General features: G+C 68.8%; 3 protein-coding genes across 11 annotated transcripts; 2 read left to right on the top strand and 1 right to left on the bottom strand.

The window, feature by feature from the left end:
- Positions 1–350: 350 nt before the first annotated feature.
- Positions 351–7,963, top strand: PLEKHG3 (pleckstrin homology and RhoGEF domain containing G3). 2 transcript variants are annotated; one of them, XM_040560198.1, is made up of 17 exons: positions 351–419; positions 1,955–2,230; positions 2,309–2,409; positions 2,496–2,565; positions 2,645–2,691; positions 2,784–2,934; positions 3,538–3,672; positions 3,759–3,941; positions 4,012–4,104; positions 4,176–4,262; positions 4,381–4,414; positions 4,506–4,601; positions 4,865–4,903; positions 5,012–5,019; positions 5,090–5,287; positions 5,445–6,438; positions 6,526–7,963. In XM_040560198.1, exons 2-17 carry the CDS (start codon positions 1,964–1,966, stop codon positions 7,152–7,154), a joined length of 3,132 nt encoding a protein of 1,043 aa, XP_040416132.1. In that variant the 5' UTR covers positions 351–419; positions 1,955–1,963; the 3' UTR covers positions 7,155–7,963. The 2 variants fall into 2 exon arrangements, with proteins under 2 accessions (XP_040416132.1, XP_040416131.1); XM_040560197.1 differs by adding an exon at positions 4,689–4,763 and having other exon boundaries at positions 5,445–7,963.
- Positions 7,171–8,446, top strand: LOC121071693 (proline-rich proteoglycan 2-like). Of its 5 annotated transcripts, none has more exons than XM_040560260.1 (2): positions 7,171–7,300; positions 7,544–8,446. In XM_040560260.1, exons 1-2 carry the CDS (start codon positions 7,171–7,173, stop codon positions 8,320–8,322), a joined length of 909 nt encoding a protein of 302 aa, XP_040416194.1. In that variant the 3' UTR covers positions 8,323–8,446. The 5 variants fall into 5 exon arrangements, with proteins under 5 accessions (XP_040416194.1, XP_040416193.1, XP_040416190.1 ...); XM_040560259.1 differs by having other exon boundaries at positions 7,171–7,417; positions 7,550–8,446; XM_040560256.1 differs by having other exon boundaries at positions 7,385–8,445.
- Positions 8,447–8,458: 12 nt separating this feature from the next.
- Positions 8,459–25,463, bottom strand: SPTB (spectrin beta, erythrocytic). Of its 4 annotated transcripts, XM_040560182.1 has the most exons (36): positions 25,429–25,463; positions 22,434–22,602; positions 22,194–22,345; positions 21,844–22,017; positions 21,658–21,749; positions 21,499–21,579; positions 21,304–21,419; positions 21,036–21,148; positions 20,781–20,968; positions 20,590–20,707; positions 20,114–20,272; positions 19,737–20,039; positions 19,273–19,423; positions 17,898–18,765; positions 17,665–17,802; positions 16,836–17,595; positions 16,501–16,703; positions 16,331–16,421; positions 16,115–16,261; positions 15,774–16,037; positions 15,482–15,688; positions 15,318–15,407; positions 14,959–15,228; positions 13,925–14,055; positions 13,488–13,692; positions 12,781–13,400; positions 12,554–12,692; positions 12,388–12,472; positions 12,092–12,288; positions 11,900–11,997; positions 11,683–11,761; positions 10,688–11,296; positions 9,646–9,788; positions 9,396–9,569; positions 9,180–9,222; positions 8,459–8,638 (listed from the first exon to the last, which is right to left on the bottom strand). In XM_040560182.1, exons 2-36 carry the CDS (start codon positions 22,567–22,569, stop codon positions 8,474–8,476), a joined length of 7,509 nt encoding a protein of 2,502 aa, XP_040416116.1. In that variant the 5' UTR covers positions 22,570–22,602; positions 25,429–25,463; the 3' UTR covers positions 8,459–8,473. The 4 variants fall into 4 exon arrangements, 3 of the variants coding, with proteins under 3 accessions (XP_040416116.1, XP_040416118.1, XP_040416117.1); XM_040560184.1 differs by lacking the exon at positions 10,688–11,296; XR_005820734.1 differs by lacking the exons at positions 8,459–8,638; positions 9,180–9,222 and having other exon boundaries at positions 9,429–9,569; positions 10,688–10,917; positions 10,995–11,296.
- Positions 25,464–26,251: the final 788 nt, after the last annotated feature.

Here is a 26,251-nt window from a genome sequence, read left to right as displayed (position 1 = left end):
GTGTGGAGGGGGCGTGGCCTGCGTGGAGGGGGCGGGGCGCGCGAGAGGGGGCGTGGCGCGAGACAGAGAGCTGAGAGGGGGAGTGGGCGTGGCGTTTGGAGGAGGGGGCGTGGCTTTGAGGAAAGGGGCGTGGTTTCGAGGGAACGGGCGTGGCTTTGAGGATGAGCGGGCGTGGCAGATCGCGGAGTGGGCGTGGCCCCCGCCGCGGAGGCCCCGCCCCCTCGCCCCCTCCCCGCGCGCCCCCTCCCCTCCTTGGCGCTGCCCCCACGCGTGTCCGCGCCCCCCCACTCCCCCCCCCGGCGGGTGCCGCACCCCGGGGTGCCGGGGCCGGGCGGGGCGCTGCTGCTGTCCCCGCCCCCGGGGCTCGCCCGCCGCTTCCTGCGGGCACGGCCGGGACGGGGCGGCGGCGGCGGAGCGCGGTGAGTGAGTGCGGCCGGGGGGCGCGGGGCCGGGGTTCCCCGTGGGGGCGGTGGGATGGGGGCCTGGGGTCTTGGGGTGCTGGGGTCTTGGGGTCCTGGGGTGCTGGGGTCTTGGGGTCCTCGCCCCGTGGGGCTGCGGTGCCTGGGTTCCGGGGTGCCCGGTGCTGTGGGTCCCCGTGGGGCTGGGGTCCGTGGGTCCTCGGGGTGCCCAGCACCGTGAGTCCCCGTGGGGTTGGGGTCTGTGGGTCTTTGGGGTGCCCAGTACCGTGGGTCCCTGTGGGGTTGGGGTCCATGGGTCCCAGGCACCGTGGGTCCCCGTGGGGCTGGGCATTGTGGACCCCAGGGTGCCCGGCGCCGTGGGTCCCCGTGGGGCAAGAGCTGTGGGGTCCCCTGGGGCTGGGGACCGTGGGTCGTGGGGTGCCCGGTGCTGTGGGTCCCATGGGAGAGGGATCTGCGGGTCCCTGTGGGGCTGGGGGTGACGGGGAGTCCCGCGGGGATGGGGACCCGCTGTGCGGCCCCGCCGGTGCCCCGCGTCTGTGGGGCCGGCGGAATCCTGGAAAAAGCCTGGAAATGGTGAAAGCGCCTGCCCTTATATGGCTCCGGCGGGTTCTCCCGCCTCCGGCCAGCCACAGGCCTGGGAACGCGCCGTGGGCCGTGCCCGGCTCCCACGCAGGATTTTCCCCCTGCCTCAGTTTCCCCCTCCCGGCGGGCACTGGGGGACATTTGGGAACCGGCGTTTTGGGGCCCGGCTGGGGGTACCCAGCTCAGCCCCGTGGGTTGCGGGGCGCAGCCCCCACTAAGGTCGGGGTTAATCTCGGCGCCGAGGCTTTGGCAACACCCGGGGGGGGGGGGGCAGGATGACCCCCCCGTGACGCTGGCCCCGTGCCGTGCCGTAATCCCGGCGCTGAGCGGATTAGGGCGGCCGGGGGTGGGCGATGGTGGCTGTGGGGCTGGGACCCACGGCGGCGTGGGGTGGCCGTGGGGCATTTGGTGGGCTTGGGGGGGGCCCCGAACCCCAAATCTGCCTCGAGCGACGGCTGCCCCGTGGCCGTGCCAGCTGCCCCGGGGGGGTGCGGAGGGCACGGTGCTGGGTTTTGGGGGGCTCCCCGTTTGCCCGTGGAGGGTGGCGGCGGCAGGATGCGGCCATGCGGCGCGGCGGGCGCGGGAGGAGCCGGAGGGAACCGGCTGGACCGGTTCGGGTCCCGTTCCCTCCCCACGCCGCTACCGGGAGCGGGGCAGGGGGGGTCCGGGTGGCCCCACCACCGGCACGTGGCCCGGCTCAAGGTCGCCCGCCGTCCGCCGGCACCGTCCTTCCGCCGGGAGCTGCGGCCCTCGCCGTTTCGGCACGCTTCCTGCCCCGCTGCCGCGGTGCCCCCGGACGGCTCGGTGGCACCGGGGCCGCGGTGGGAGAGCAGCCGGTGCGGGCAGGGTGACCTGGCACCGAGCTCTCCGGCGAGGCGCCCGATGGCACCGTTGGGCCACCGGGTCACCCCGGTGTCTCCGCCGCACCCCCTGACGGCGCCGCTCGCCCCCAGACCCTGGGGATGCCAGTGCCCGCCTGCCCACAGCGCCCTGCCCTCGGCGAGGTGCCGGGTCCCGCCTGCGGCATGGAGGAGGAGGAGGAGGAGGCGGCGTGCGACGGCGAGGAGCCCTGGCTGGGCAACAGCAACAACAACGCGGCCCCGGGGGGGCGGCCGGGTCCGCAGGGCGTGCGGCCCCCGGGTGAGGGGCCCTCGTACCTGCAGCGCGTGCTGCTGGAGATCGTGGAGTCGGAGCGCACCTACGCCCGCGACCTGCGCGGCATCGTGGAGGTGAGGGCACCACAGGGACGTGGCAGCGGGGGCTCGGACCCTCGGGTGGTGCTGAGCAGCCGCTGCGTGCACGCACAGGGCTACCTGGGGAAGATCATCGACGCCGAGGAGCCACCGCTGCGGCCGGAGCAGGTCAGCGCGCTTTTTGGGAACATCGAGGACATCTACGAGCTCAGCAGGTGAGCGGCACCCGTGGCGGCACTGTCCCCTCCCCGTGATGTGGCGGGGGGGCTCTGGTCAACCCCCGTCCGTCCCTTCCGCCCAGCAACCTGCTGCAGAGCCTGGAGAGCTGCGCCTGCGACCCGGTGGCCGTGGCCGTCTGCTTCGTGACACGGGTAAGAGGACGTGGTGCCGGGGCGGGGGGCATGCGGCAGGGGCTGTGCCAGGCTCTCACCGTGCCCCCACCACCCGCAGAGCCAGGAGTTCGACATCTACACGCAGTACTGCAACAACTACCCCAAGTGAGCGGGCGCCATGGGGCTGGGCGCTACGGGGTGCTGTGGGGCTGGGCGCCGTAGGGCTGAGCACCCCCTGGTGCTGTGCCCCCCCCCAGCTCGGTGGCGGCGCTGAGCGAGTGCATGAGGAGCAAGCAGCAGGCCCGGTTCTTCCGCGAGTGCCAGGAGCAGATGCGGCACGCGCTGCCGCTGGGCGCCTACCTGCTGAAGCCCGTCCAGAGGATCCTCAAGTACCACCTGCTGCTCCAGGTGAGCCGGCATGGCGTGGCACGGCGTGGCACGGGCACACAGCACGGCACGTATACCCAGCATGGTTGGGACTGCATGGCACAGAGTGGGGCACAGCACGGGTACCCGCCGTGGCACACATCCATGGCACAGCCCAGGCACCCAGCGTGGTGGGAGCTCACGGCACTGTCACTTGGCACAGCGCAGGGCATGGCACGGTGCAGGTATCTGGCACGGCACGTATCTGTGGCACAGGCCACGTGGTACGGGCACCCAGTACAGCACGTTTTGATGGCACAGCCCAGGCACCCAGTGCGGTGGGAGCTCATGGCACGGCACAGGTGCTTAGCACAGTGTGAGGCATGGCATGGCACAGGCACCTGGTATGGCACATCTCCATGGCACAACCTGGGCACCCAGCGTGGTGGGAGCTCGTGGCATGGTGTGGGCACTTGGCACAGCGCGGGGCATGGCACGGCACGGGTAGCCGGCACAGCGCGTATCCGTGGCACAGCCCGGGTACCCAGCATGGCACGCTTTGATGGCACAGCCCGTGCACCTGGCACGGTGGGAGCTCATGGCACGGCACGTCTCGGTGCCACGGCGTGCTCCCCGTGCCCGCAGGAGATCGCCAAGCACTTTGAGCGCAAGTCGGGGGACGACTACGAGGTGGTGGTGGAGGCCATCGACACCATGACCTGCGTAGCCTGGTACATCAACGACATGAAGCGCAAGCACGAGCATGCCATCCGCCAGCAGGTGGGCCACGGGGGCGGGGGGGGGGAAGGCAGTGGCGGGGCCGGGCAGCAGCTGCGGTGACGCTGCCGTCCCCGCGTCCCTCGCAGGAGATCCAGTCGCTGCTGCTGCAGTGGAAGGGGCCGGACCTGACCAGCTACGGGGAGCTGGTGCTGGAAGGCACCTTCCGCGTGCAGCGGGCGCGCAGCGAGCGCGCCGTCTTCCTCTTCGACAAGCTCCTCCTCATCACCAAGCGCCGCGGGGACCACTACGTCTACAAGAACCACATCCCGGTGGGTGCTCGCCCCGGTGGGAGGGGGGGTCCCAGGGGGGCACCGCAGGGCTGACGGCGTCTCCGCGCAGTGCTCCTCGCTGATGCTGATCGAGAGCACGCGGGACTCGCTCTGCTTCAGCGTGGCTCACTACAAGCACATCAAGCAGCAGTACGGCCTGCAGGTAGGGTGCTGCGGGGTGGGGGGCATGGGGGACCCCCGACCGCTCCCACCACCACCACACCTCCCCCTTAGGCCAAGAGTGTGGAGGAGAAGCGTGTCTGGACCCACCACATCAAGCGGCTCATCCTGGAGAACCACCACGCCATCGTCCCCCAGAAGGTGAGGACACCCCGGCGTTGTCCCCCTGCCTTTTTTAATTTTATTTTCGGGTGGGGGGGTGACACCCCCTTGGGACCACCACCTCTCCCCAGTCACCAACCGCCTCTCTCTGCGCCAGGCCAAGGAAGCCATCCTGGAGATGGACTTGTTCCGTGAGTGCCCCCGTCCCTGCACCCCCGTTCCGCATCCCTGCGCCCCCCTCCCTCGTCCCTGCACCCCCTTGTCACCCCCCTGTGCCTGCAGACCCCCCGCGCCTGCCCCGCTACAGCCCCGAGCGCCTGCACAGGAGCCGCTCCTGCCAGCCGCTGGACCAGCCGCGCCACGGCCGCCGACAGTCGGGTGAGCCCCCCACCCCGTGACACCGTGTCCCCCCTGCGGGGACAGTGCTGCGCTGACGCCTGTGTCCCCCCCCACGCCGCCCCGCAGAGCCCTTCCAGCGCCGCGACCGCGCCGAGACGCTGCCGGACCGGCTGTGGGGGCACGCGGGGCGCCGGCAGTCGGGTGCGGATGGGGACCGGGTTTGGGGTATATTTTTTGGGCGGGGGGGGACACGGGGATGATGCCACCACCCTGCTGTGACACCCCCATGTGTCTCCCCGCAGAGCCCACCAAGCAGATCCTGCGGCAGCTGGGTGAGCACGGTGAGCGGCTGGGGGTTGGCATTGGGTGGGGGGGGCAATTTTGGGGTGCTGCCCCCCCCCCCCCCGCTCACCTCTGCTCTTCTCCCCCCCAACACACGTGGCTGGCAGGGCTCAAGGTAAGGCCAGGGCATGGGGTGGTGTGGGGCTGCCCCCCATGGAGGCGCTGAGCCCTCGTGTCCCCCCCAGCATGCAGGCAGCGAGGGGACCCTCCTGGAGGCGGGGGAGCCCCCACAGCCCCCCAGGGCCTGGGCTGCAGCTGGGGGCGTCGTGGAGGAGGAGGAGGAGGAGGAGGAAGAGGAGGCTTTGGGCAAGGACAGCCAGGAGGAGCAGGATGGGGATGGGGACAAGGATGGGGACGTGACGGAGGAGCCCCAGGAGGAGCAGGTACCCGCACTGGACCCCCACCCCCTCCCCTGCTACCTGTGGCACCCCGCATCACTTGTGGGACACCCCATAAGTGCCGTAGGGCACCGCACACCAACTCAAGTTCTGCTGTGCTGAGAGGGTGGGGGCACGGCCCCCCAAACTTTGCTCTCGCCAGGGGACCCCGGCAGGGAGCTGCGAGTGGCACCGCGAGGTCACCGCCACCCCAGTGTCACCGGTGTCCCCGCTGCGCACCGGGGAGCTCGGTGAGGGGCTGGAGACCCCGGCGCCCCCCTCCCCACCAGGAACCCCCCCACCGGGGCTGCCTGATGGGGAGGGTGACCCCGAGCAGCACCCGGAGGCGGGCACCGGGGAGGACCCGCGGGCGTTGAGCAGCGAGGAGGAGGAGGAGGAGGAAGGCCATGGGGAGGGCAGCATCCTGCCCCTCTCGGTGCTGGACCAGGCCAGCGTCATCGCCGAGCGCTTCGGCAGCAGCCTGTCGCGCCGCGGCAGCCTGGCGCTGGAGGGGCGCAGCGGCAGCACCCTCAGCCTCGATGGCCCCCCCCCAGAAAGCGGGGCGCCACGCAGCCCCCCACCGTCCCCGGAGCCCCCCCCCGGCCCCCGGCGCCGCTCGCTCCTCTCCACCCAGGACCTGCTGCTGCTGCGCAAGATCCGGAGCTACTACGACAACGCCGAGCACCAGGACGCCGGCTTCAGCATCAAGCGCCGCGAGAGCCTCTCCTACATCCCCAAGGGGTTGGTGAGGACCTCGGTCTCCAGAATCAACAGCTGGCCCCCCCCGGAGCCAGGAAGCCCCAAAACACCCCCGGAGCCGGTGAGCCCCAAAACACCCCCAGAGCCAGTGAGCCCCAAAACGCCTCCGGAGCCGGTGAGCCCCAAAACGCCTCTGGAGCCTGTGCCGGCGGTGGATGGAGCATCCCCTGCGTGCCAGGAGAACGGGCTGGAGCCTCCTGCCGAGCCGCTGCTCATTCTGGAGGAGGGGGACGTTGGCACCGGGGACCCCCCGGGGGTGCTGGCTCTTGGGAGCCCCCCTGGGCGCCCCGCCACCAGGGTGTACCAGCTGGCCCGCCAGTACAGCCTGCGCATCAAGAGCCGCCGCCGCCGCGCCGGCGTGCCGCTGGGGGACAGTGCCACCCACACCAGCACCCCAGGTGGGACACGGTGGGGTGGGGGGGACCACAGGCACCGTCCCCCCGCCACCGCCCCGCTCGCTCTCACCCCGCTTTCTTTTCCTCCAGGTTTGCCGAAGCCGCCCGTGTCCCCAGGGGATGCCGTCGCCCCCACGGTGGCCAGTGTGCCCCGCAGCCCGCCCAGCCCCAGCGGTGGCGGCACCGAGCCCTTCTCCTGGCCGGACGTGCGGGAGCTGCGTGCCCGTTTCGGCGCCCCGCGGCCACCGCCGGTGACCCGCAGCCGCTCGGCGCCCGAGGGGCCGGGACGTGGGGGGCGGCCGGCGGCCAAGGAGCGGGGCGGGGGCCGCAGCCGCAGCGCTGAGGCGGGCGTGGGGACCCCCGACCCACGGCGCGGTGGTGGCGGCGGTGGTGGTGGCTACCATCACCACCAGCAGCCCGGGGGGCTGTGGGTGACGGCGCAGGCGCCCCTGGGTCCCGGGGGGCAGCGGGTGGTGGTGCTGGAGAGGCTGCCCCCCCCTGCTGCCACCGAGCCCCCCGCCTACGTGCAGATCCGCTCGCCCACCACCCGCGAGAAGATCTGCCTGAAGGCGGTGGTGGAGCGCTGCAAAGCCTACCAGGCTTCCGAGGAGTACCGGCGGCGCTGCCCTCCCGGGCAGGGTGAGCCCCCCGAGCCCCCCCGGCACGGCCTTGTCAGGGACCTGCGGCAGAAGTTTCAGACCCTCGACGCCGCCAGCTAGGGGGGGCAGCCGGGAGATGGGGCGCCCTGTGGATCCCCAGGAGATGGGGCACCCCATGGACTACCAGAAGAAGGGACGCACCATGGATCCCCAGGAGATGGACTACTGTGGACTACTGAGAGATGGGGCACCCCATGGACCACCAGGGGATAGGGCACCCTGTGGGCTACTGAGAGATGGGGCACCCCATGGACCACCAGGGGATAGGGCACCCTGTGGGCTACTGAGAGATGGGGCACCCCATGGACCACCAGGAGAAGGGACACACCATGGATCCCCAGGAGATGGGGCACCCCATGGACCACCAGAAGGGACACCCCATGGACCACCAGGAGATGGGGCACTCCGTGGATCCCCAGAAGATGGGGCACCCCATGGACCACCAGGAGATGGGGCACCCCATGGGCCACCAGGAGATGGGGCACCTCACGGACCCCCCAGCTCACCCAGGACAAGGGGCACCCCGTGGACTCACAGCTCACCTGAAAGAAAGAGCCCCCCCATGGGCCCCAAGGAGTTGTGCACCCGATGGAGCCCAGCTGGCCCAGGAGATGGAGCACCCCCAGGCCACCAGGAGATGGGCAACTCTGGACCCCAAGAAGAAGGGACACCCCATGGACCCTCCAGGTTGCCCGGAAGAAGCAGGACCCCACAACCACCTTTCACGCCCAGGAGAAGGGTGACCCTGTGGACCACCAGGAGATGGGACTCCCCCTGGCCCCCACCCTGCCTGCCAGAAGGGCCCCCCCAGTGCACAGCCTCGGGCCCGCCTTGCTTTGACATCTTTATTACAAAAAGAAAAACCCAAACCGAACCCAAATTTCCTCTCCACCCACCCACCCGTGCGCTCCCCCCCAGGGACGCTCGGTCCAGCCGTGGGGGTGCAGGGGGGGGCCCCAACAGCACCGGGACCCCCACCCGCAGCAAGGGGACAAGCGTGGGGGGGGGTGGGGGGGGGCGCGCTCTTTGGTTGGTGCCCGTGGGGCCGGGAGGGGGGGACACGCTGGTGGGGGGCTTATGGCTTAGAAAAGGGGATGGGGGGGGGCAGCCGGGATGCGCCCGCGTGGGGTGGGTGCATGTGCATGCATGCGGGGCCACGCGTGTGCAAACATGCACGCAAGTGTGTGCCACAGGGGGGGCACATGCACACACGTGTGCGTGTGCATAGACGTCCGTGCACCAACACCGGGGTGCGTGCATGCCTTTAAGCATGGAAACATATGTATATATATAAATATAAACATATATATATATACATATATATATACACGTGCGTGCCGCGGTGTGGGTGCAGTGCTGCCCCCCCCCCCCCCCCCGATTTATTTCTTCTTGGGGAAGAAGCTGAAGCGCTTCTCCTTGTCCCGCCGGGGCGGGCCGGGCTCGGGGGGGGCGCGGGGTGGGGGCAGGCTGCGCGCCTTGGCCGGCAGGGTCTGGCAGGAGGTGATGGCCGCGTGCAGCCCCTGCAGCCACGTCTGCATCTCCTCCTGGGGGGGGGGCACGGGGCGGTCGGCACCCCCTGGCCCCTGCCAGGTGCCCCACAGCTCGTCCCGGGAGCACCAGACCCACGGTGGCCCCCTGGGCACCTCTGGCCACCCCATGTCCCCTTGGGCGCCCTGCGTCCCTCTGAGCACCGCTGGTCATCCTTTGTCCCGTCCGGCACCTCTGGCCACCCCCGTGGCTCCTGGCCACCCCTGGCAGCCCCAATGTCCCCCTGGCCACCCTGCATCTCCCTGAGCACCACTGGCCATCCCAACATCCCATGGCTGCCCGTGTCCCCACTGGGCACCTCTGGCCACCCAACATCACTCTGGGTACCACTAACCATATTCTGTCCTCTTGGGCACCTCTGGCCACCCCAGCGTTCCCCTTGGGGACCTCTGGCCACCACCACTTTCCCTGGCCACCACCGTGGCCCCTGGTCACCCCTTCTCCCCTGAGCTCCACTGGCCATCCTCCATCCCCTTGGGTACCTTTGGCCACCCCCATGTCCCCTGGCCACCCCATGGCCCCCAGGGCACCCCTCACCTCATCCTTGCCGTGGAAGAGCCACTCGCTGCCGTTGCTGAGCCTGGGGTCAGAGCACAGGGCGGTGAGACACCCGCCGCCCCAAGCTGTGCCATACCCATACCCATACCATGCTATACCCGTGCCATGCTGCGCCGTACCCATGCTGTACCCACACCGTACCCGTGCCGTGCTGCGCCGTACCCATGCTGTACCGGCGCTGCACCCACGCCGTACCTGAGCGTGAAGACGTGCTTCTTCTTCTTGTAGCCAGCGGCCACCTGGCAGCGTGCGTCGCGCAGCCCCAGGGGCTCCTCGCCCTGGCAGGGCACCCCCAGCGCCCGGCTCTTGGCGTCCTTGAAGAAGGCGAGCTCGCCGCCCCGCAGCACGCAGTACCGTGTGCTCCACGACCTGCGGGCAGCCCCGTCACCACCGGGCTGCCACCGTGCCCCCTGCCCGCCGGGGGTGGCCGCCACACCGTGCCTACCTGTTGGACGCGCGCTTGGTGGCTGCCTCCAGGTCGTGCTTGCGTCCCAGGTAGCCCTCAAGCTGGACACGGGCCGGCTGGGCAGGCAGCGTGGCCACCTCCTCCCGTGGCACTGTTGCCGGCTCCTCCTCGCCCTGGGCCGGCTGCCGCGAAGCAACAGCCACGTCACAGCCCGTCCCCATGGGTGTCACCCGCTGTCACCTCCCCGCTTCACCAAGCCACGTCCCCGGGGTGCCCTCCCCTCCCCTCTGTGCTGCCCCCGGGCATGGTGGCACCGGTGGTGTCCCCCCGTGGGGGACACACAGAACCCAAGCGCCAATGCCAGGAGCAGTCGCTCCCCGGTGCTTGGTGACAGCGGCGCTGCGCAGAGAAGCTGGTGGCCACTGGGAGCTGCTGGGAGCAGCAGCCGGGGCTCAGCATGGTGTGGGGACCCCTGAATGTCCCCCAAAACAGGGCTCAGGGACAGCGGTGTGCGGCAGATGGGATGCCCGGGGTGAGGCTTTGGGCAGGGGCATGGTTGGGTGCAGAACGCGGTGATGCCACAGCCCCCTCCTCCTTCATGTGGGGACGGTCCCAGCCCCATGGTGGCGGTAGCAGAAACGAGCTGGGGCCACGTGGAGCTCCTGCGGTGTGCCCCACCGAGGTGGACAGGAGGAAGGAGGCTGTCCCCAAGCTGCCAGAAGGTGACCGTGTCCCCAAGGAGGCAGGCAGAGGAGGATTGTGTCCCCAAGCTGGCAGAAAGCAGTCTTGTCCCCAAGCAGGCAGAGGGGGACCCTGTCCCCAAGGAGCCGGCAGATGCCCATGTCCCTGAGCAGCAGAAGTGATCTTGTCCCCCAGCAGAAAGTTGGGGATCCTGTCCCCAGAAAAGCGATCTTGTCCCCAAGGAGCCAGAAGATGTCCCCAAGCAGGCAGGAGAGACAGAAGGGGGTGCTGTCCCCGAGCAGGTAGAACAACCAGAAAGCAAATCCTGTCCCCAGGCAGGCAGGAGGAGCACAGAGGGTGGCAGCGAGCACGAGGTGATGATGCCAGAGGGGGGCAATACCCTGTGGGGTGACGATGTCTTGCAGGGTGACCCCCAGGGGGTGACGATGCCCCATAGGGTGACAATGCCTTGGAGGGTAGCGATACCCCAGGGGCGACGACGCCTTGCAGGATGACACCTCCACAGGGTGGCAATGTCCCATCGGGTGGTGATGCCCCATAGAATGACGATGCCTCGCACGGTGACACCCCCAGGGGGTGATGGTGCACCACAGGATGACGGTGCCTCGCCTTGCAGATCAGCGATGCCCCTCACGGTGACGATGCCCCTTGGGGTGATGATGCCCCTTGGGGTGACGATGCCCCACGGGGTGACAACGCCTTGCAGATCAGTGATGCCCCTTGGGGTGACGATGCCTCGCAGGGTGGCATCCCCATGGGGGCAGCGATGCCCCTGGGGACACGAGCCAGAGAGCTGATACAGGCACATCCGTCCATCCAGCAGCACCACTGCTGTGTCCCCGTGTCCCCAAAGAGCTGGCTGTCCCCTCCGTGCCAGGACAGAGCCAGCTCCGCTCCCAGCGCTGGGACAGCCGGGTGCCAGGTGGCGGTGGCCGTGCGGCGTCCCTGTGACTTGCAGGTGTCTCCTGGGACAAACGGCGCTGGGGACCTGCCTCATTCAGGGTGGCCGGCTCCGTCTCTGCCTCCCGCACCCGCAGGTGCCAGCCTCCGCTGTCCCCAGCCTCACCCCGGGGCTCCCAGCCGCCGGCCGCCACGGGGACACGCGCCGTGGCACAGGGGAAGGCGCTGCCCTTGGGCCCGCCCGGAGTTTCGGGGGTCATTCAACATTTATTCAACTCAGCGCGAGGAACAACTCGAGGGCTGGAGGTGCGGGGTTGCGGCCGTCCCCGATGCGGGACGGGAGGGAGAGCGAAGGGAGCGGGGCCGGGAGCTGTCGGCGCGGGCGCGTCCAGGGGCAGCGGTCGGCGCGGCGGGGCCATGCGGGGGGGACATTCCTGGTGCCGGGGAAGGAGAAAGCTAAAAGCCAGAACTGACCGGTTGGAGCCCATCGGTGGCAGGCGGAGAGGTGTCCTGCGGCGTCACCCCCTTCCTCTTCTCATCCTCTTCCTCCAACCTGCGGGAGGGAGGTGCTCAGCATCCTGAAGGACAGAGGTGGGCATCGGGGCGCCCCCAAAATCGCCGCCGGGGGCAGCCTGGGGGGAAACTCTGCCTGCAGGCGGCCACCTGGGGACACGGTGCCCGCACCCCTTACCCTGCCTCCAGCTCAACATCCAGATCCAGGCGATATTCGGGAGCGGCGTCATGCGTCACCTCCTCCTCCCGCAGTGTCCGCCCACCCAGGAGCTCCAGCTGCCGGGGAAGGGGATGCAGGTGTTGGGGGGGGGGACGACACCCAGCCGCGTCCCACCACCACCACCCACGGTGCCACCTGAGCTTTCCTCACCGTCGTCAGCTTCCTCAGGGCGGCGATGCGTTCCTCCCAGGTGGCCGTGGACTTCTCGAAGGCTTCGTGCCGCTTAAGCAGCTTCTCCACCCCGTCCACCGTCTGCCCATAGTCGCTGCTGGCCAGGTAGGGCTCCTGCGCCACCAACCACGACTCGGCCACCGAGGCGTCCCTGGAGAACTGGCACACCTCCAGCACTGCGGGCAGCGGGGGCAGAGCGCTCAGCAGCCGCCTGGGGGGTCCCACCAGCCCCAGACACCCCCCCAGCTCCCCAACCCGGCCGTCATCACACTTACACAGCCGCAGCCGGTCCCAGCGCTGCTGCCACAGCTCCATCATGACCTTCCTCTTGTCCAGCAGCTCCATCAGCTTCGCCTTGATCTGCAAGGGGCAGCTGTCACCGGGGGGGGGGGGTCCATCCCCACCGCCCACCCTCCCCTTCCATCCAGGGGCTGTCCCCACCTCAGGTGACTCCTGGTGCTTGCGCTGCAGCAGCTTCTTGCCCAGCTCAACGCAGGCGGCGAAGCTCTTACTGCGTGCGTCCATCTCGGCGCGGATGCTCTGGTGGTACGTCATGAGCAGCTCCACTGAGGAGACGTCCCTGGGGGCAGAGGCGGGGGAGTGGAGACACGGGGCTGAGCGCTGTGCCGGCGGGCAGAGGCACGGCGCCCTGACCCTTCCGCTCCTACCTGGGCTTCTCCTGCGTCTGGATCTGCCGCGTGGTGCTCTCCATCCAGGAGAGCAGGTCGCGCGCCATGCTGAAGAAGCGGAACTTGTCGGCCGTGTCCACCAAGCGCGCCCGGCGCCCGCTGCACGCCTCCAGCAGCGCTCGCAGTGCCCGCGCCACCTCCTGCTCCAGCTGCTGGATGCTGGCCGCCTTCTCGCCGGCATAGGCGGTCTGCAGCCGCGCCGCCACCTCCCGAAACTGCTGCACCTGCGTCTCCAGCAGCTGGAGGTCGCGCTCGAAGGCGCTGTGCATGCGGTGGAAAGCCTCCACCGAGCCCGAGTCGTCGCCCAGGTCCTGGGGCAGCTCCTGGTGGCGGGCGGCGATGAGGGCCAGCAGCTCAGCGCCGTCATAGAAGTACTTGTGCAGGTCGTGGGAGGCGGCCAGCAGCTGCATGCGGGTGTCGATGAGCTCCAGGAGGTCGGCCCAGCTCTCGTTCAGCCCGTCCTTCCACTCGGCCATGGTGGCGGCCTCGATGTGCCCCGCGTCGATGAGGTCCTCGATGGCCAGGTTGACCCGGTCCACGCGCTCCTGCCCCACGCTGCCCGTTTCCCGCGCAAACTCCCGAAACTTCTCCCGCAGCAGCTGGGGTGGGGAGGAAGAGACCTGTTCACGCCACCCAAAAACACCCCAAAATCACCGTCACCGTTAGGCCTGTGCCAGCGAGCTCACCGTGACATGGTCCAGGTCCTGCCCCATCTCCTGGGAGGAGGCGGCCACGTCGCGCTCTGCGATCCACTGCTCCAGGTCCTCCACCTCGCGCTTCAGCTGGAAGAGGTGGCACATGTTCTCCAGGCGCCGCCGGCGCTCCTCAGCCGCCTCCTTCAGCCCCGCGTAGTGCTTGTCCACCTGGCCCTGCAGCCGGATGATCTGCTCCCTGCGCGGCCCCGGGCACACAGACACCCCAGTTCGTACCCAAACCCGACGGTTTTGCCATGCCTTGGGGGGGTTTTGGGGAGAACCCCCCATAGATGCGCTCCCCATGTCCCTCCACCACTGCCGGGCAATGCCATGCGGGGCAGCGAATGCCACCAAACCGCCGTTCCACCCACCCGGGCACTGCAGGCATGGGGCTGCCCCAGGGTTGGGACACGCACGGTGGCACTTACCCCTCGGGGTGGCCGGCGGAGAGCAGCTGCTGCGCCCTCCCCGCCAGCTCCTTGATGGTTTGGCCGTAGTCCTCAATGGAGCGCTGCTGCCGCACGTGTCTCTTCAGCATCACCAACCCACTTTCCTCGTCCTGCAGCAGGGACGGCACCACCAAACGTCAGCGCGAGGCACGGCCACAGAACAGGGATTGGGGTCCAGCCCCACTGCCCACCCTGCAAGGGCGTCCTTCCTCCCTCCGTTGCAGCAGGGAGCAGCGGTGAGCTCAGCATAGCGTGGTGTGCAATGGCATGGCATGACATAGGAGGGTGTGCAATGGCATGGGATAGTGTGTAAAGGTGTGAGACGGTGGGGAATGGCACAGGATGGCACATAATGGTAGGGGACAGGATGGTGTGGAATGGCATGGCACAGGATGCCGTGGTACACCGTGAGATGGCATCGTAAAGGCATAGCGTTGGGTGCCACAACATGGGATGGACTGTATGGCAGAGCATGGTATGGCATGGGATGACCTTGGATGGCATGAGAGGACTTGTAATGGCATGGGATGAGCTGTAATGGCATGGTGTGGCACGGGACAATGTGTAATGGCATGGCACAGTATGCCATGTAACGGCACTGCATGGATGCACGCAATAGCCTGCATGAAACAGCTTTGGATGGATGGCATGCAATGGCACAGTGTGACATACCATGAGATGGCGTGCACAGGCAGAGCATGGCACAGCATGGCACGGGATGGCATGGGATGGGACAGTGTGCAATGGCATGGCATGGCGCAGGATGGCACAACATGGCACGGGATGGATGGCATGCAACGGCATGGCACAACGTGGCATAGGATGGCATGTAGTAACATGGGATGTGACACATATCATGCAATGGCACAGCATTGGATGCCGTGAGATGGTGTGTAATGGCACAGCACGGCTTGGCATGGAATGGCGTGTAATGGCACAGGATGGCACGGCAGGACACGGCACAGCACAGAGGCCCTGAGAGACACGGGCACACAACGCGGTGTCGCCCTCACCTTCGGCTTCTCCTCATCCCCCATGAAGAGCTCCTGCTCGCTGACCCACGCCTCGGCCTCGCCAGCATCCAGGTAGTACTGCTGGGCCTCGCCGGCCTCCTGCAACCTCCGCTGCCGCGCAGCCACCTCCTCCCGCAGAGCTTCCCATAGCACCCTCAGCTCCTGTGCCCGCTCCGCCAGCTCTGGGCACGGTCCTTCGGCCACCGCCTCACCGCGTGCCAGCACCTCGGCCAGCCGGGGGGCATGGCCCTGCAGCTCCTTCTGCAGGGTCTGCCACGGGGCCAGGGGATCAGGATGAGGGGAGGCGGCACCCGGCATCCCCAGGTGGGGCGGTGGGTGCCGCCATGGCACGGACTCACCTCGTTCCTCTTGGCCAGGCGCTGCGCACTCTGCAGGTCAGTGCCGTGGTCCGTCGACCTGGCCCGTGGCATCCTCTCCTGCACCCACAGCTGCAGGCGACAGCACCCACTGAGTGTCCCGCGTCCCCCGGCACCGCAGCCCCCACTGCCGCTGTGGTGCTCACCGTCTCGTCCTCCAGGTCACGCGCCAGCTGGTACATGGCCTTGGAGGTCTCCAGCTCCCTCCTCCTCCTCCCCAGTGGCTCCAGCAGCTCGAGGAAGCGCTGCTGGAGCCTCTGCTCCTGCCCATCAGGCTCCGGCGCAGCCCCGGCAAGCGGGGCCGCCAGTTCCGCCAGCTCCTTCTGCCGCGCTCCCACTTGCTCCTCCAGCCGCTGGAGGGGGAGAGCCGTGAGGACCCAACCACACCGCCCACAACACCATTTTATGACGCCCCCCGACTGCACGCCCGCTGCCCACCGTCAGCCTCTTGAGCAGCAGGTTGGCACTGGTGAGGTCCTCGGCCCACTCAGCGGCACGCAGCTCGCCCTCTGCCTGCCCCAGCCAGCGCTCCAGGTCGCCGTAGCTCTGGGCAGACAGCTCGGCGCGGTTGGCCTCGAAGAGCTGCCGGCCCTTCTCCTCTGCGGCGGCATGCAGCCCGTCCCACAGCGCCCGCAGCTCGCCCAGGCGCCGTCCCACCACGGCGCCGTACTGCGGCTTGCGGCTCGCCAGCTCCGTCCCCTCCTGTGGCACGTCGGCGCGGTCAGCGGCAGCCGTGTCCCCACACTGGGGGACAGCTGTCCTCCCTCGCCAGGACCCACCTCTTCGATCTTCTCCATCCAGCCCCGGTTGGCCGCCAGCTCGGCCATGAACGCCTGGTGCTTCTGCCACTTGCCGTGGAGACCACGGGCTTCCCCGTAGGATGCGTCCTGCGCTGTCAGCATCTTCTCCTCCACCCAGGCGGCGAGCTGCGGGCGAGGGCGTCACGGCTCGGCCCAGGGCACCCCGCGGTGCCGCTGGCTGTGCCGTTAGCCTACCTCTCGGCAGCTCTGCAGGAAGCTCTGCAGCTCGTGGTTGTCCTGCAGCAAGCCCGCTGCCTCCTGAGCCTTGGCCACGATTGCTTGGTGCCTGGTGGGGGGGACAGGCAGCATCACCCCCCTGCCACCCCACCCACGGGGGTGCCCACGGAGCCCCTCACCCAGCTCACCGCTCCTGGAGGGCCTGGCACTTCTCGGTGATCTTCTCGGAGAAGATGTTGCCCTCAGCCACCAGCTTGGTGCCGCTGGCCACCACGCTGGGGACCTTCTCAGCACTGCTCTCCATGCTGGCGTGGAAGTCCTCAAAGCGGCGCAGGGCGGCCACCGAGCCCTCCAGCGTGGTGGGCAGCTCCAGGTGGGCCAGCGTGTACTCCTGTGGGGCACGGGGGCTCAGCACCCTTTCTGGGAAGCTACCAGCCCTCTCCTACCACGGGGATGGGTGCTGTGCCTGGTTTGCTTGATGGACCCACCCTGTCAGGGTCTCTCACACCCACCGCGCACCCACCTGGTTGGTGAGGAGGATCTCCGCCTGCTTGGCGTCACGCAGGAACTCCTGGAAGCCCAGGCACTGGGCGAGGAAGCGCTGCCGGGCGTCCCACATCTTGCGCAGGGCGCCCCAGCCCGCCTCCACGCCCCGCAGCCGCTCCCGCAGCTGCTCGTACTCGGGGTCCTCCTGGCCCCTCGTCACCCGCTCGCCTGCATCCACCAGCGCCTCAAAGGCAGCCGCGTGCCCCTCGGCGTCCTGACGGGCGGCTGCGTGCCGCTGCAGCAGCTCCTCCGCCTCGGCCACCGACACCGGCACCTCGTCAGTGGCCGCCACGGCTTTCTGCGCCCCGAAGAGCCACGCTTGGAAGTCATCCAGGTCCTGCAGGAAGCTCTGCAGCTGCCCGGCTTCCCCCAGCGTGGCCGCCCGGTCCCGCAGGGCATCCTGCAGCCCGTCCATGGCATCTTGAGCCGCCGCCAGCCGCCCCGCCACGTCCTCGGCCAGTTCGGGGCGCTCCTCGGCCAGGCGGCCAGCCTGGGGGCGCAGGGCGGCCAGGCGGCTCTCGGCGGCCGCCAGCTCACGCTCGATGCCGTACAGCTTGCGCTGGGTGGCCAGGACGCCGGCCAGGTCGCGGCCGAGGTCCCGTGTGGACTCCACCACCTGCGTCTTGCCCAGCAGCCAGGAGCGGGTCTCCTCGCACTCCAGCCGGTAGTTGAGCAGGCTGAGCGCCGAGCCCACCGCCGCGCGCCGCCGGGACACCAGCTCCCGAAAACGGCCCCACCTGCACAGCCACGGGGGTCAGGGCGGGGGGCACGTCGGGGCACGGCCCCCCCGCCACTCAGGGACGTACCTCTCGTTGAGCTGCTGCTGGCACTGCCGCACCTGGGGGCTGCGTGGGTGCCCTCTCTCCAGCAGACCGTCGGCTGCGCGGTTGACGGCGTCGATTTGGGGAGCCACGCCGGCCATCTCCTGCTCCAGCCCGTCCAGCCTGCGGGGTGTCCAGGCTGAGAACGGGCCAGACCTCGTGGCAACAGGCTGAGAACGGGCCAGAGCTCGCGGCAACAGGTGGTGGCACCTCCCTACCTGTGCTGCACCACGTCCAGGTCCTCCAGCGCATCGGGCACCTCCAGCTTCTCCAGCCACCGCTCCTTGGAGGCCATCCAGAGATGGCAGGCTTCGCTCTCCCCAAAAACAGTGTAGAGGTCCAGGGCATCCTGCAGCCGGCGGCCACGCAGCTCGGCCAGCCCAACCACCTCGGCGTGCAGCGCCCGCAGTGCTGCCAGCCAGCTCTGTGCCTCGGGGCCAGCCTGCAGCTCCGGGGGGAAGCCCTCCGCTTGGTGGCCCAAGCGCTCCAGGAGCTGCCGGGCGGCCACCAGCTCCTCCAGCAGCTCCTGGTGCTCCCGCAGCAGCACCTGGGTGCGGGCTTCATCGTGGCCCAGCTCCTCGCTGGCCGCCCGCCGCCGGGCATCCGCCAGCGCCTCCGCCAGCTCCTCGGCCTCCGCCTGGAACTGGAAGAAGCCCTCGGCGTCCCGCAGCCCGCGTCGGCGGAAAGCCACCAGCTCCTGCAGCTGGCCCCAGAGCGCCCGGACGGCGGCCGCCCGGTCCCGCAGCTGCCTGGCCTCGCGCCCTGCAGCCGCCAGCCGCTCGGCCGCCACCAGCGCCCGCTCCAGCCGGGCACCCCGGGCCTCCAGCTCGGCCTCCAAGGCGGCATGGCGGCGCTGCAGCAGCAGCACACCCGCCAGGTCCTTGCCGTAATCCAGCGCCGAGCAGATCTGCTCCTGCTCCTTGATCCAGTCCTCTGCCTCGTCCAGCTCCCGCAGGCACTGCCAGAGCGCCCGGGATTGCTCCAGCAGGGCTTTGCGCCTCGCCGCCAGTGCCTGCAGCTCCCGCCGGCACAGCTCCAGGTGGCTCACGCGGTCCCGGATCACTTTGGGGTCGCAGGGGCGGTAGCCTGGCCAGGGAGACATGGGGGTGGGCATCAGAGGGGTCCTGGGATGCATTGTGGCTTCCTGGAGTGACCCTACCCTTGGAGCGATCCTTCTTTTGGAGAGCCTCGAAGCAGCACAGTCCTTGGAGTAGCCCAACCCTTGGAGATCCTTGGGGTACCCAACCCTGGAGTGGCTCTACCTTTGCAGACGCTTGGAGCCTCCAACTCCTTGGGGGCCCTTGGAGTGACCCTACCCTTGTAGCAACCCTATCCTTGGAGACCCTTGGAGTCCCCAACCACTGGAGTGCCCCAAGCCCCTCGGAGACCCCTGAAGCACCCAACCCTTGGAACAACCCTACCCTTAGAGCGACCTATCTTTGGGAACCCTTGGAGACCCTGACCCCTGGAGTGCCCCCAACCCCTTGGAGACCCCAACCCCTTGGAGACTCCTGGAGCATCCAACCCCAGTGCATCCCCCCTGGAGCACCCAACCCCTGGAGCACCCCCAGCCCGTTGGAGCAGCACACCTACCCTCAGCGTCGGCGAAGCGGAGGGCAGCAGCACTGACAGCCCGCACCTTCTCTGCCTGCAGAGCCATGTCACCTTCCAGCAGCCGGTGGGTCTCCAGCAGCTCCTCCACCTCCAGGAGGTGCTTCCCGGATTCAGGCGATGCCAGCTGCGCCTGCGGAAGACCCAGGTGTCACCTGCAGGCTCCGAGCAGGTGGTGGGCACCCAGCACCGGTGCCAGCTCTGTCATCGCCTGAGCAATGCATGCACCAGGGAATGGATGCATCTCCTGGGCATTGCATTCATCATGTCCCAGCATAACGTGGTGACGGTGGCCACATCATCCCTCTCCAGCTCCCAAACACCCCATAACGATCTTCTGCCTCCCCAAGAAGTCCCGCTGACCCCCTGCCTGGTGGGACCAAAGCACCCAACCCATGGTGGCATCAGCCCACGGTGATGCCAAACCTCCCGCATCTGCAGCTCACCTTGACCTCGTCCATCCAGTCGATGCTGTGCAGCATCTCCTGGAAGAGGTGCTGCAGGGTGAGGTTCATCTCGAGGCGCTGACGCCGGGCACGCAGCAGCTCCTGGAGCTGCTCCCAGAGCCGCAGGATGTTGTCCTTGCGCCCCTTGATGCGCTTGATGTCGTGGTAGCCCTCTGCCTCCAGCTCCTTCGCCACCGCCTCGATGGCCTGCACCCGCTCCTTGTAGGCGGCCGTGTCCGTCTCGATGGCCTCGTGCTTCTTCTTGGCCGCCTCCACCGCTGGCAGGTCCTGGCCGAAGTTATCCTGCCAGGAGCAAAGCTGGTGGTGAGGCAATTTCAGGGTGTCCCCGTCCCCGCGGTGGGTGCCCCGCAGCCCACCTGTGCCACCAGGCGCTGGTTCTCACTCAGCCAGGCCTCCCGCATGGCCGCCTTCAGGTCGAAGCGCCGTGCCAGCTGCTCCAGCTTCTCCTGCCGGATGAGCTCGTTGCGCAGCGCCAGCTCCCGCTCGTGCTCCGCTTTCTCCAGCTGCTCCCACGCCTGGCAAAAGGCAGCGCCGGATGGGGTGGGACACATGTGCCACGTCCCACCGGCGCCATCTCACTCTGCTGGTGAACCCCAGTGTGCTCCAAGGGTGGGGGAGCATCGATGGAGAACCCCAACATGCCCTGGGATGGGATGGACCCAACCTGCCCCAAGACGGACCCAACCTGCCCCAAGACGGACCCAACCTGCCCCAAGACAACCTAAGGGGAAAAGCCCCTGGGGTACTGGTGGAAAAGCTGCCCCCAAGTCCTCAGGCATCCCAGGAGCAGCCACATGTCCCCCCATGGGGCACAGCCGGAGGGTACCCATACCCGGTTGATGTCGCAGACCAGGCGCCCTTCATGTGGGGTGTAGACGCGCTGGTTGTTGGCTCGCATCCGTGACTGGATGGTGAAGAGCAGCACCTCCAGGTTGCCCTTCTCCTGAAACCTGACCCGCAGAGAGCTCAGCCCGGGGCACCCATGGGCGCTCGCTGCGGGCGGGGAGCCGGGGGGATGCTTACTTAGGGGGCTTCTCCACCGTGCGGTAGGTGCTGAAGGCTTGCAGCTGGTGCTGCACCCCGGCCAGCGAGTTGGCGAAGCTGCGGCTGTTGAGGGAGATGATGGTCTGCTCGATCCAGGTGAGCAGGTCGGAGGCCAGCCCCCCGTAGCCCTCGATCATCCGCTCCGTCTCCTTGGCGTGCTCGATGACCTGCGGTGGGGCTGGCGGTGAGCGCGGGGCACCCCGGCAGCTCCCCCAGCCCCAACATCGTCCTCACCTTGCCCAGCCGCCTGCCCTTCACCTCCAGCTTCTTCATCTCGGAGAAGTAGTGGTAGAAGGCCACCACGTAGGTGATGATGGACTTCTCATCAGGGTTCTCCGTGAACACATCTGCAAGCATGAGAGAGGCGTCAGCCCTGACCCAGCCGCTGCAGCACCCTGGGGTGCCACCCATGTCCTTGTCCCACCCAGAGTAGGACACCTCTGTCCTTCCATGGGCACATCCCAGGGGGGAAACTGAGGCAGGGGGTTGGCAGCGGCCTCACCTTCAGGGTCGAGGAGGGGGGTGATGCCCAGATGCCGCTCTGCCACGCTGAACGCATGCTCCAGGTTGTGCCGGGCGTTGGACTTGGTCAGGGTTTTGAACTCAAACAGCTCGGGCCTGGGGACAGAGGAGGACATGGGACATGGTGACGCTGCCGTGCCACTGCTGCCCCAGTGCTGGCCACCGCGCCGCATACCTGTGCTTGTGGATGAGGGCGTTGAAGGCCAGCCCGTCCTTCCAGCTGGAGGTGAAGTTGGTGATGTTCACGTGGGGGTAGCTGCAATGGGGACACCTCACCGTCAGCCTCTGCGCACCCCTGGACCCCAGGGAGGGGGATGAGGGTCCCACCACCTACCCCGCTGTCTTCATCTGGCACCAGAGCAGCAGCGCGTCCCGGGGGGAGCGCGTCTCCGGGCCTTCCTTCATCTCCTTGATGACATCCTGGACCTGGGGGACAGAAGGACAGCCCGGGCTGTCAGAGGACGGCGGTGGAGGACAGCTCCCGTTTGGGTGTCGAGCCCATGGGTGCCGCCCAGCCCACCTGGAAGCGGAGGATGATGGTCCAGATGAGGCCGAGGATGAGGCGGTGGTTGCCATCCACGATGTCGTGGGAGCCCATGTTCTCCAGGTGCACCTGCTTCTCCTTCAGGAACTGCAGCGCCTTGTCCACATTCTCCAGGCAGTGGATCCGCATCCGGCCCTTGGTGGGCTTGGGCTGGGGCGTGACAGTGCTCAGCACCCTGCCCTCACCCCTGGGCACCCCCTGCCCTGCCCAGGGACGCCCCTCCACCATATCCACCCCGGCCCGACGCTAGCCGTGGTGCAGCACTGGAGGCAGCAGTGCATGGCACGGCACGGGTGGCGGGTTCCCCAGCCGGAGGGGACTCGTACCAGCATCTCTTTGGACAGCACCTCCAGCAGCTTGATGAGCATCCGCCCGTCCCGGAGGTCCAGGTAGAGGTCCGAGATGCGGCAGGTGACGCAAGCCAAGTGCAAGTTCACCCACTTGGTGAAGGTCTTCTTCTGCACTGCCTCCCGCTCGTCTGCAATGACAGCGGGCACGGTGGCACCGGGGACAACCCCACGCCACGCCGGTGGGGACCACGGGGACCCCAAAAACCATCCCCGCACCTGCCAGGGCTTTGATGCGGGAGCGCTCGAAGAGGCGCGCGGAGCTGTTGTCATTGTCCAGCTCATCGTCAGAGGCGTCCCAGTGGCTGTAGGACTGCTGAAGCTCCAGGTGGTCGTAGTCGTTCTCCGAGGTCATGGTCCCGGCGTCCCGCGGCCGGGCGGCCGTCGGCTGCGGGGAAGGGGCCGCTGTGGGGTGGCGGGGACGCGGGCACGGGCATTGCCGCCCCACCACGCACCGGGATTTGTGGCTAAGACCTGCCGGTTAATCGGCTCAACGGGATTTAGCGCCACGCCCCAGGTGTTTCGGGGCACAGAGGTGCCACGCGCTCAGGGTGCCGTTGTCACCCTGTGGTGGCTCACGCCGCTGCGTCCCCATGTGGGTGCCAGAGCGCCTGTGGGTGGCGTCCCCATGGACACCCCCTAAGGGACACGGGGGCTGCGGGCACCCGCCCCACGCCTGCGCCGGGAGGGGCTTCACGGGGAGAGCGGATGACAGCTGCCGGGGGGGGGGGGCCGGGAGGGGACACCCGCCCCCGGGGACATTTGAGACGCAGATAGGACGGGCCGGTATCTAAAAATGCCTGCCAGCAGCTGCCGGGAAGGCGGGGGGGCTGCGCGGCCACCCTGGGGCCCCCGAAGGGTGCAGGGAGCCAGGCTGAGGGCTGCCACCTCCTGCACTCGCTCGGACCCCCCCTTCTCCCAACAGCACCCCCCCCAAAATCCTGGCACCCTCCTTGCCTCATAGGGTGCACCCAGCCAGGCACCCCTGGGACTGAGCAGCCCCCCAGGGTGACCCCTCCAAACCTGGGGCCTGTGGGGACGCACAGGGACACTGGGGAGCATAGGGATGACCCCCAGGGCTGCAGGGGGGGAAAACACCCGTACATGGCAGGGGGGCCTTTATCGGGGGCTGGCAGGGCTGGGCGCTTTCTCTGCACCCTAATCTCGGCAGCGCAGGCAGGAGTTTGGCTTGGGAGCAGACATGCACACAAGAGTGTGCAAGGGCATGCCAGAGCGTGCGCACGTGAGCAAGGGCATGCCAGAGCGTGCAAGAGCAAGCACGTGCTAGCAAGAACGTGCAAGAGCACGCCAGAGCATGTAAGAGTGTGCAAGAGTACACACATGTGAGCACGCGCATGCAAGAGCACGCAGTTGCGAGCAAGGACATGCAGGAACATGCCAAAGCATTCAAGAGTGTGCACACAAGTGCAAGGACATGCAGGAGTGTGCAAGAGCGTGCATGTGCGAGCAGATGCATGCAAGGTTGTTTGTGAGCACATGCAGGGCAACGCAAGCATGTGCAGGAGCACATGGGGGTGTGCAAGAGCGGGGCACGCAGCCCTCCACACTGCACCCCCGGCACCCCTTGGCTCTGTGCCGCTGCCAGCCAGCACCAGGCTCAGAAAAAAAAAAAAATACAACCATGGGGAACCCCAGATTTTGGGAACCCCCTGGAACTGCGGGTGTGCCGAGCTGTGCCGGGTCTCTGTGCCTGCAACAGCAGCGGGGAGTGAGCATCCTCCTCCTCCTCTGAGCCTCCGGTGGGGCCCTGGGCGAGCCAACACCGCGCGTTGGCGACGCGGGCGCTCTCCGAGCCTTTAAATCTCCCTCTGCCGCACCAGCGCCGCCGGGAGAACAACGGCGCCCGGCAGGGGCCCACCGGCGGCTGCTCCACGCGGGGGTTTGCGTCCCACCACCGCAGCCCCGGCGGCGAGCACCCAGCCTGCGGGCTGCACCCCTCTGCCTTCCCCGGCCGCGGATCGGCGCCGTGAATCAGCACTTCCCGGCCAGGGGCTGGCACTGAGCCGCCGCCGCCGCCAAGGTCCCCCCGCTGTGCCCGGTGTCCGCGTGGAATGTGGGGGTCCCGCCGCGCCCCGAGCCCCTTCCCCGCTCACCCAGGCTGCATGCAAGTGCCAGCCACCAGCACAGGAGCGGGCTCCATTCACCGGAGTGAAGCGCCCCAACAAAGCACCCTGGGGTGCCGGGGTGCTGGCGTTCAGCATCGCCCCGGCTGCTTCGTTTTCCCCAGCTTCGTTTTCCCAAAGCAGTCATTTTTTTCCTTTCTAGCCCCGCTGCGAACAGAGGGACGGCCCCGCAGCCACCGGCAGCGCCGCGGGCGTGCGACCAGGGCCGGGAGCAGATGGCACGGCACGGCACGGCTCCGCCGGACCTCGATGCCCAACGCTCGCCCCCCGGGGCCAAGCAGGAGCGGGGCTCTGGGCTGCCCAGGGCTGGGCTGGCCGTCACCGTCACCGCCACCGTCACTGTCCCAGCCGGGCTGTCCGGTGTCACCGAGCCACGCCGCCGTGGCACACACACGTGCTTACACGCCGCGCGCATTTCTGGCTATAAATAGGCCCGGGCTCAGCCCCGCTCCTGCCCCCGGGGCGGGGGGCACCCAAACCCCCCAAATCTCCATGCAGGGCCCCAAAAGCACCCGGGAACGTGCCACGCACGGGGCTGCTGTCCCGGACACCCCGGCAGCGCTCACCCACGACCAGCAGTTATTATCTCACCAAAGCCAGGCGGCTGCGAAATTTCCCCGAAACGCGCGGGACCCTCCCCGGGCACCCCAAATCCCCCCCCCCCCCCCCCCCCAGCATTACAGCCGGGGGGAGCAGCGCAGGCACGGGGCACCCCCGGAGCATCCTCCCCGCCAAGGGCACCCAAACTCTTCTTGGGACCCAAAATCCCACCGGGTGACAGCGTGGGCCAGGGTCACCGTGTCACCGCCGCGTGTCCCCCCCCCCCCCGCTAAATTCCCCCCCCCGGCACGTCCCACTCCCGGTGCGCAGCCCCCACGGGTGACCCCCCCTCCCCACGCATGCCCCCCCCAAAATCCCACAGCGGGAGCAGCCCTGGAGGGGGGGCACCGGAGGGGGCGGCCACCCCGGCGGGGGGGTGGCAGCGGGGCCCCGTGTGTCCCCGCTGCCTGGCGGGGGGGGGAAGGGGGAGGGGTCGCGTCCCGCTGCCGGGGGGGGGGGGGGGCGCTCACCTGCGCGGGGCGGCGGCGGGAGGGCGAGCGGCGGCGGCGGCGGCGGCGGCGGCGGGCCGGGAGCGGAGCGGGGCGGGGGCAGCGGAGCCGCCGCTATAAATAACATTATCGGGACATTCCTGCCGGGGGCCAGCGGCTTGCCCGGCCCAGATAGCCCCGCTCTGCCCCCCCCCCCCACGGGAGGGCCGGGCGGAGGCGGGCGGGGACGGGCCGCCCGCCCGCCCCGCAATGCAGCACAGCGGCCCCCCCCGGCCGCCACCGGCACCGGTACCGGCACCGGCACCTGGCGGCGCGGAGCGGCGCGGCGCGGCGCAGCGCAGCGCCACGGACCCACCGGCCGCGGGGACCCCCCCCCGGTAGCGCTGGGTGCCCCCCCCCCAGGGTCCCCCCAGGTGCCTCGCGGTAGCCTTGGGCGCCCCGAGTCGGCTTGGGGTGCCCCCAATTAGTCCTGGTACCCCCCCAATTAGTCCTGGGTGCCCCCCCCAGCTACCTCGCACTAGTCCTGGGTACCCCCAAACAGATTGGATTGTCCCCAATTAATCCCGGGTACCCCCCCCCCAATCAGTCCTGGGTAGCCCCCCCCAGGTTAGCCCTGGGGGGTGTCCCCTTATAGCCCCCCCCAGGTACCTTGCACTAGCCCTGGGGAACCCAGCCAGCTTGGGGTGCCCCCAGTTAGTTCTAAGTACCCCCCCAAGCAGCCCCGGGTACCCCCAATTAGTCCTGGGTGCTCCCAATTAGTCCTGGGTACCCCCCCCCCAATTAATAATCCTGGGTGCCCCCCAGTTAGCCCTGGGTGCCCCCTCAGGTACCTCGCACTAGCCCT

Source organism: Cygnus olor, chromosome 5, assembly GCF_009769625.2.
Source record: "Cygnus olor isolate bCygOlo1 chromosome 5, bCygOlo1.pri.v2, whole genome shotgun sequence".
Taxonomy (NCBI): Eukaryota; Metazoa; Chordata; class Aves; order Anseriformes; family Anatidae; genus Cygnus; species Cygnus olor.
Note: the sequence above shows the minus strand (reverse complement) of the source record. Positions and strands in the feature narration are given on the sequence as shown.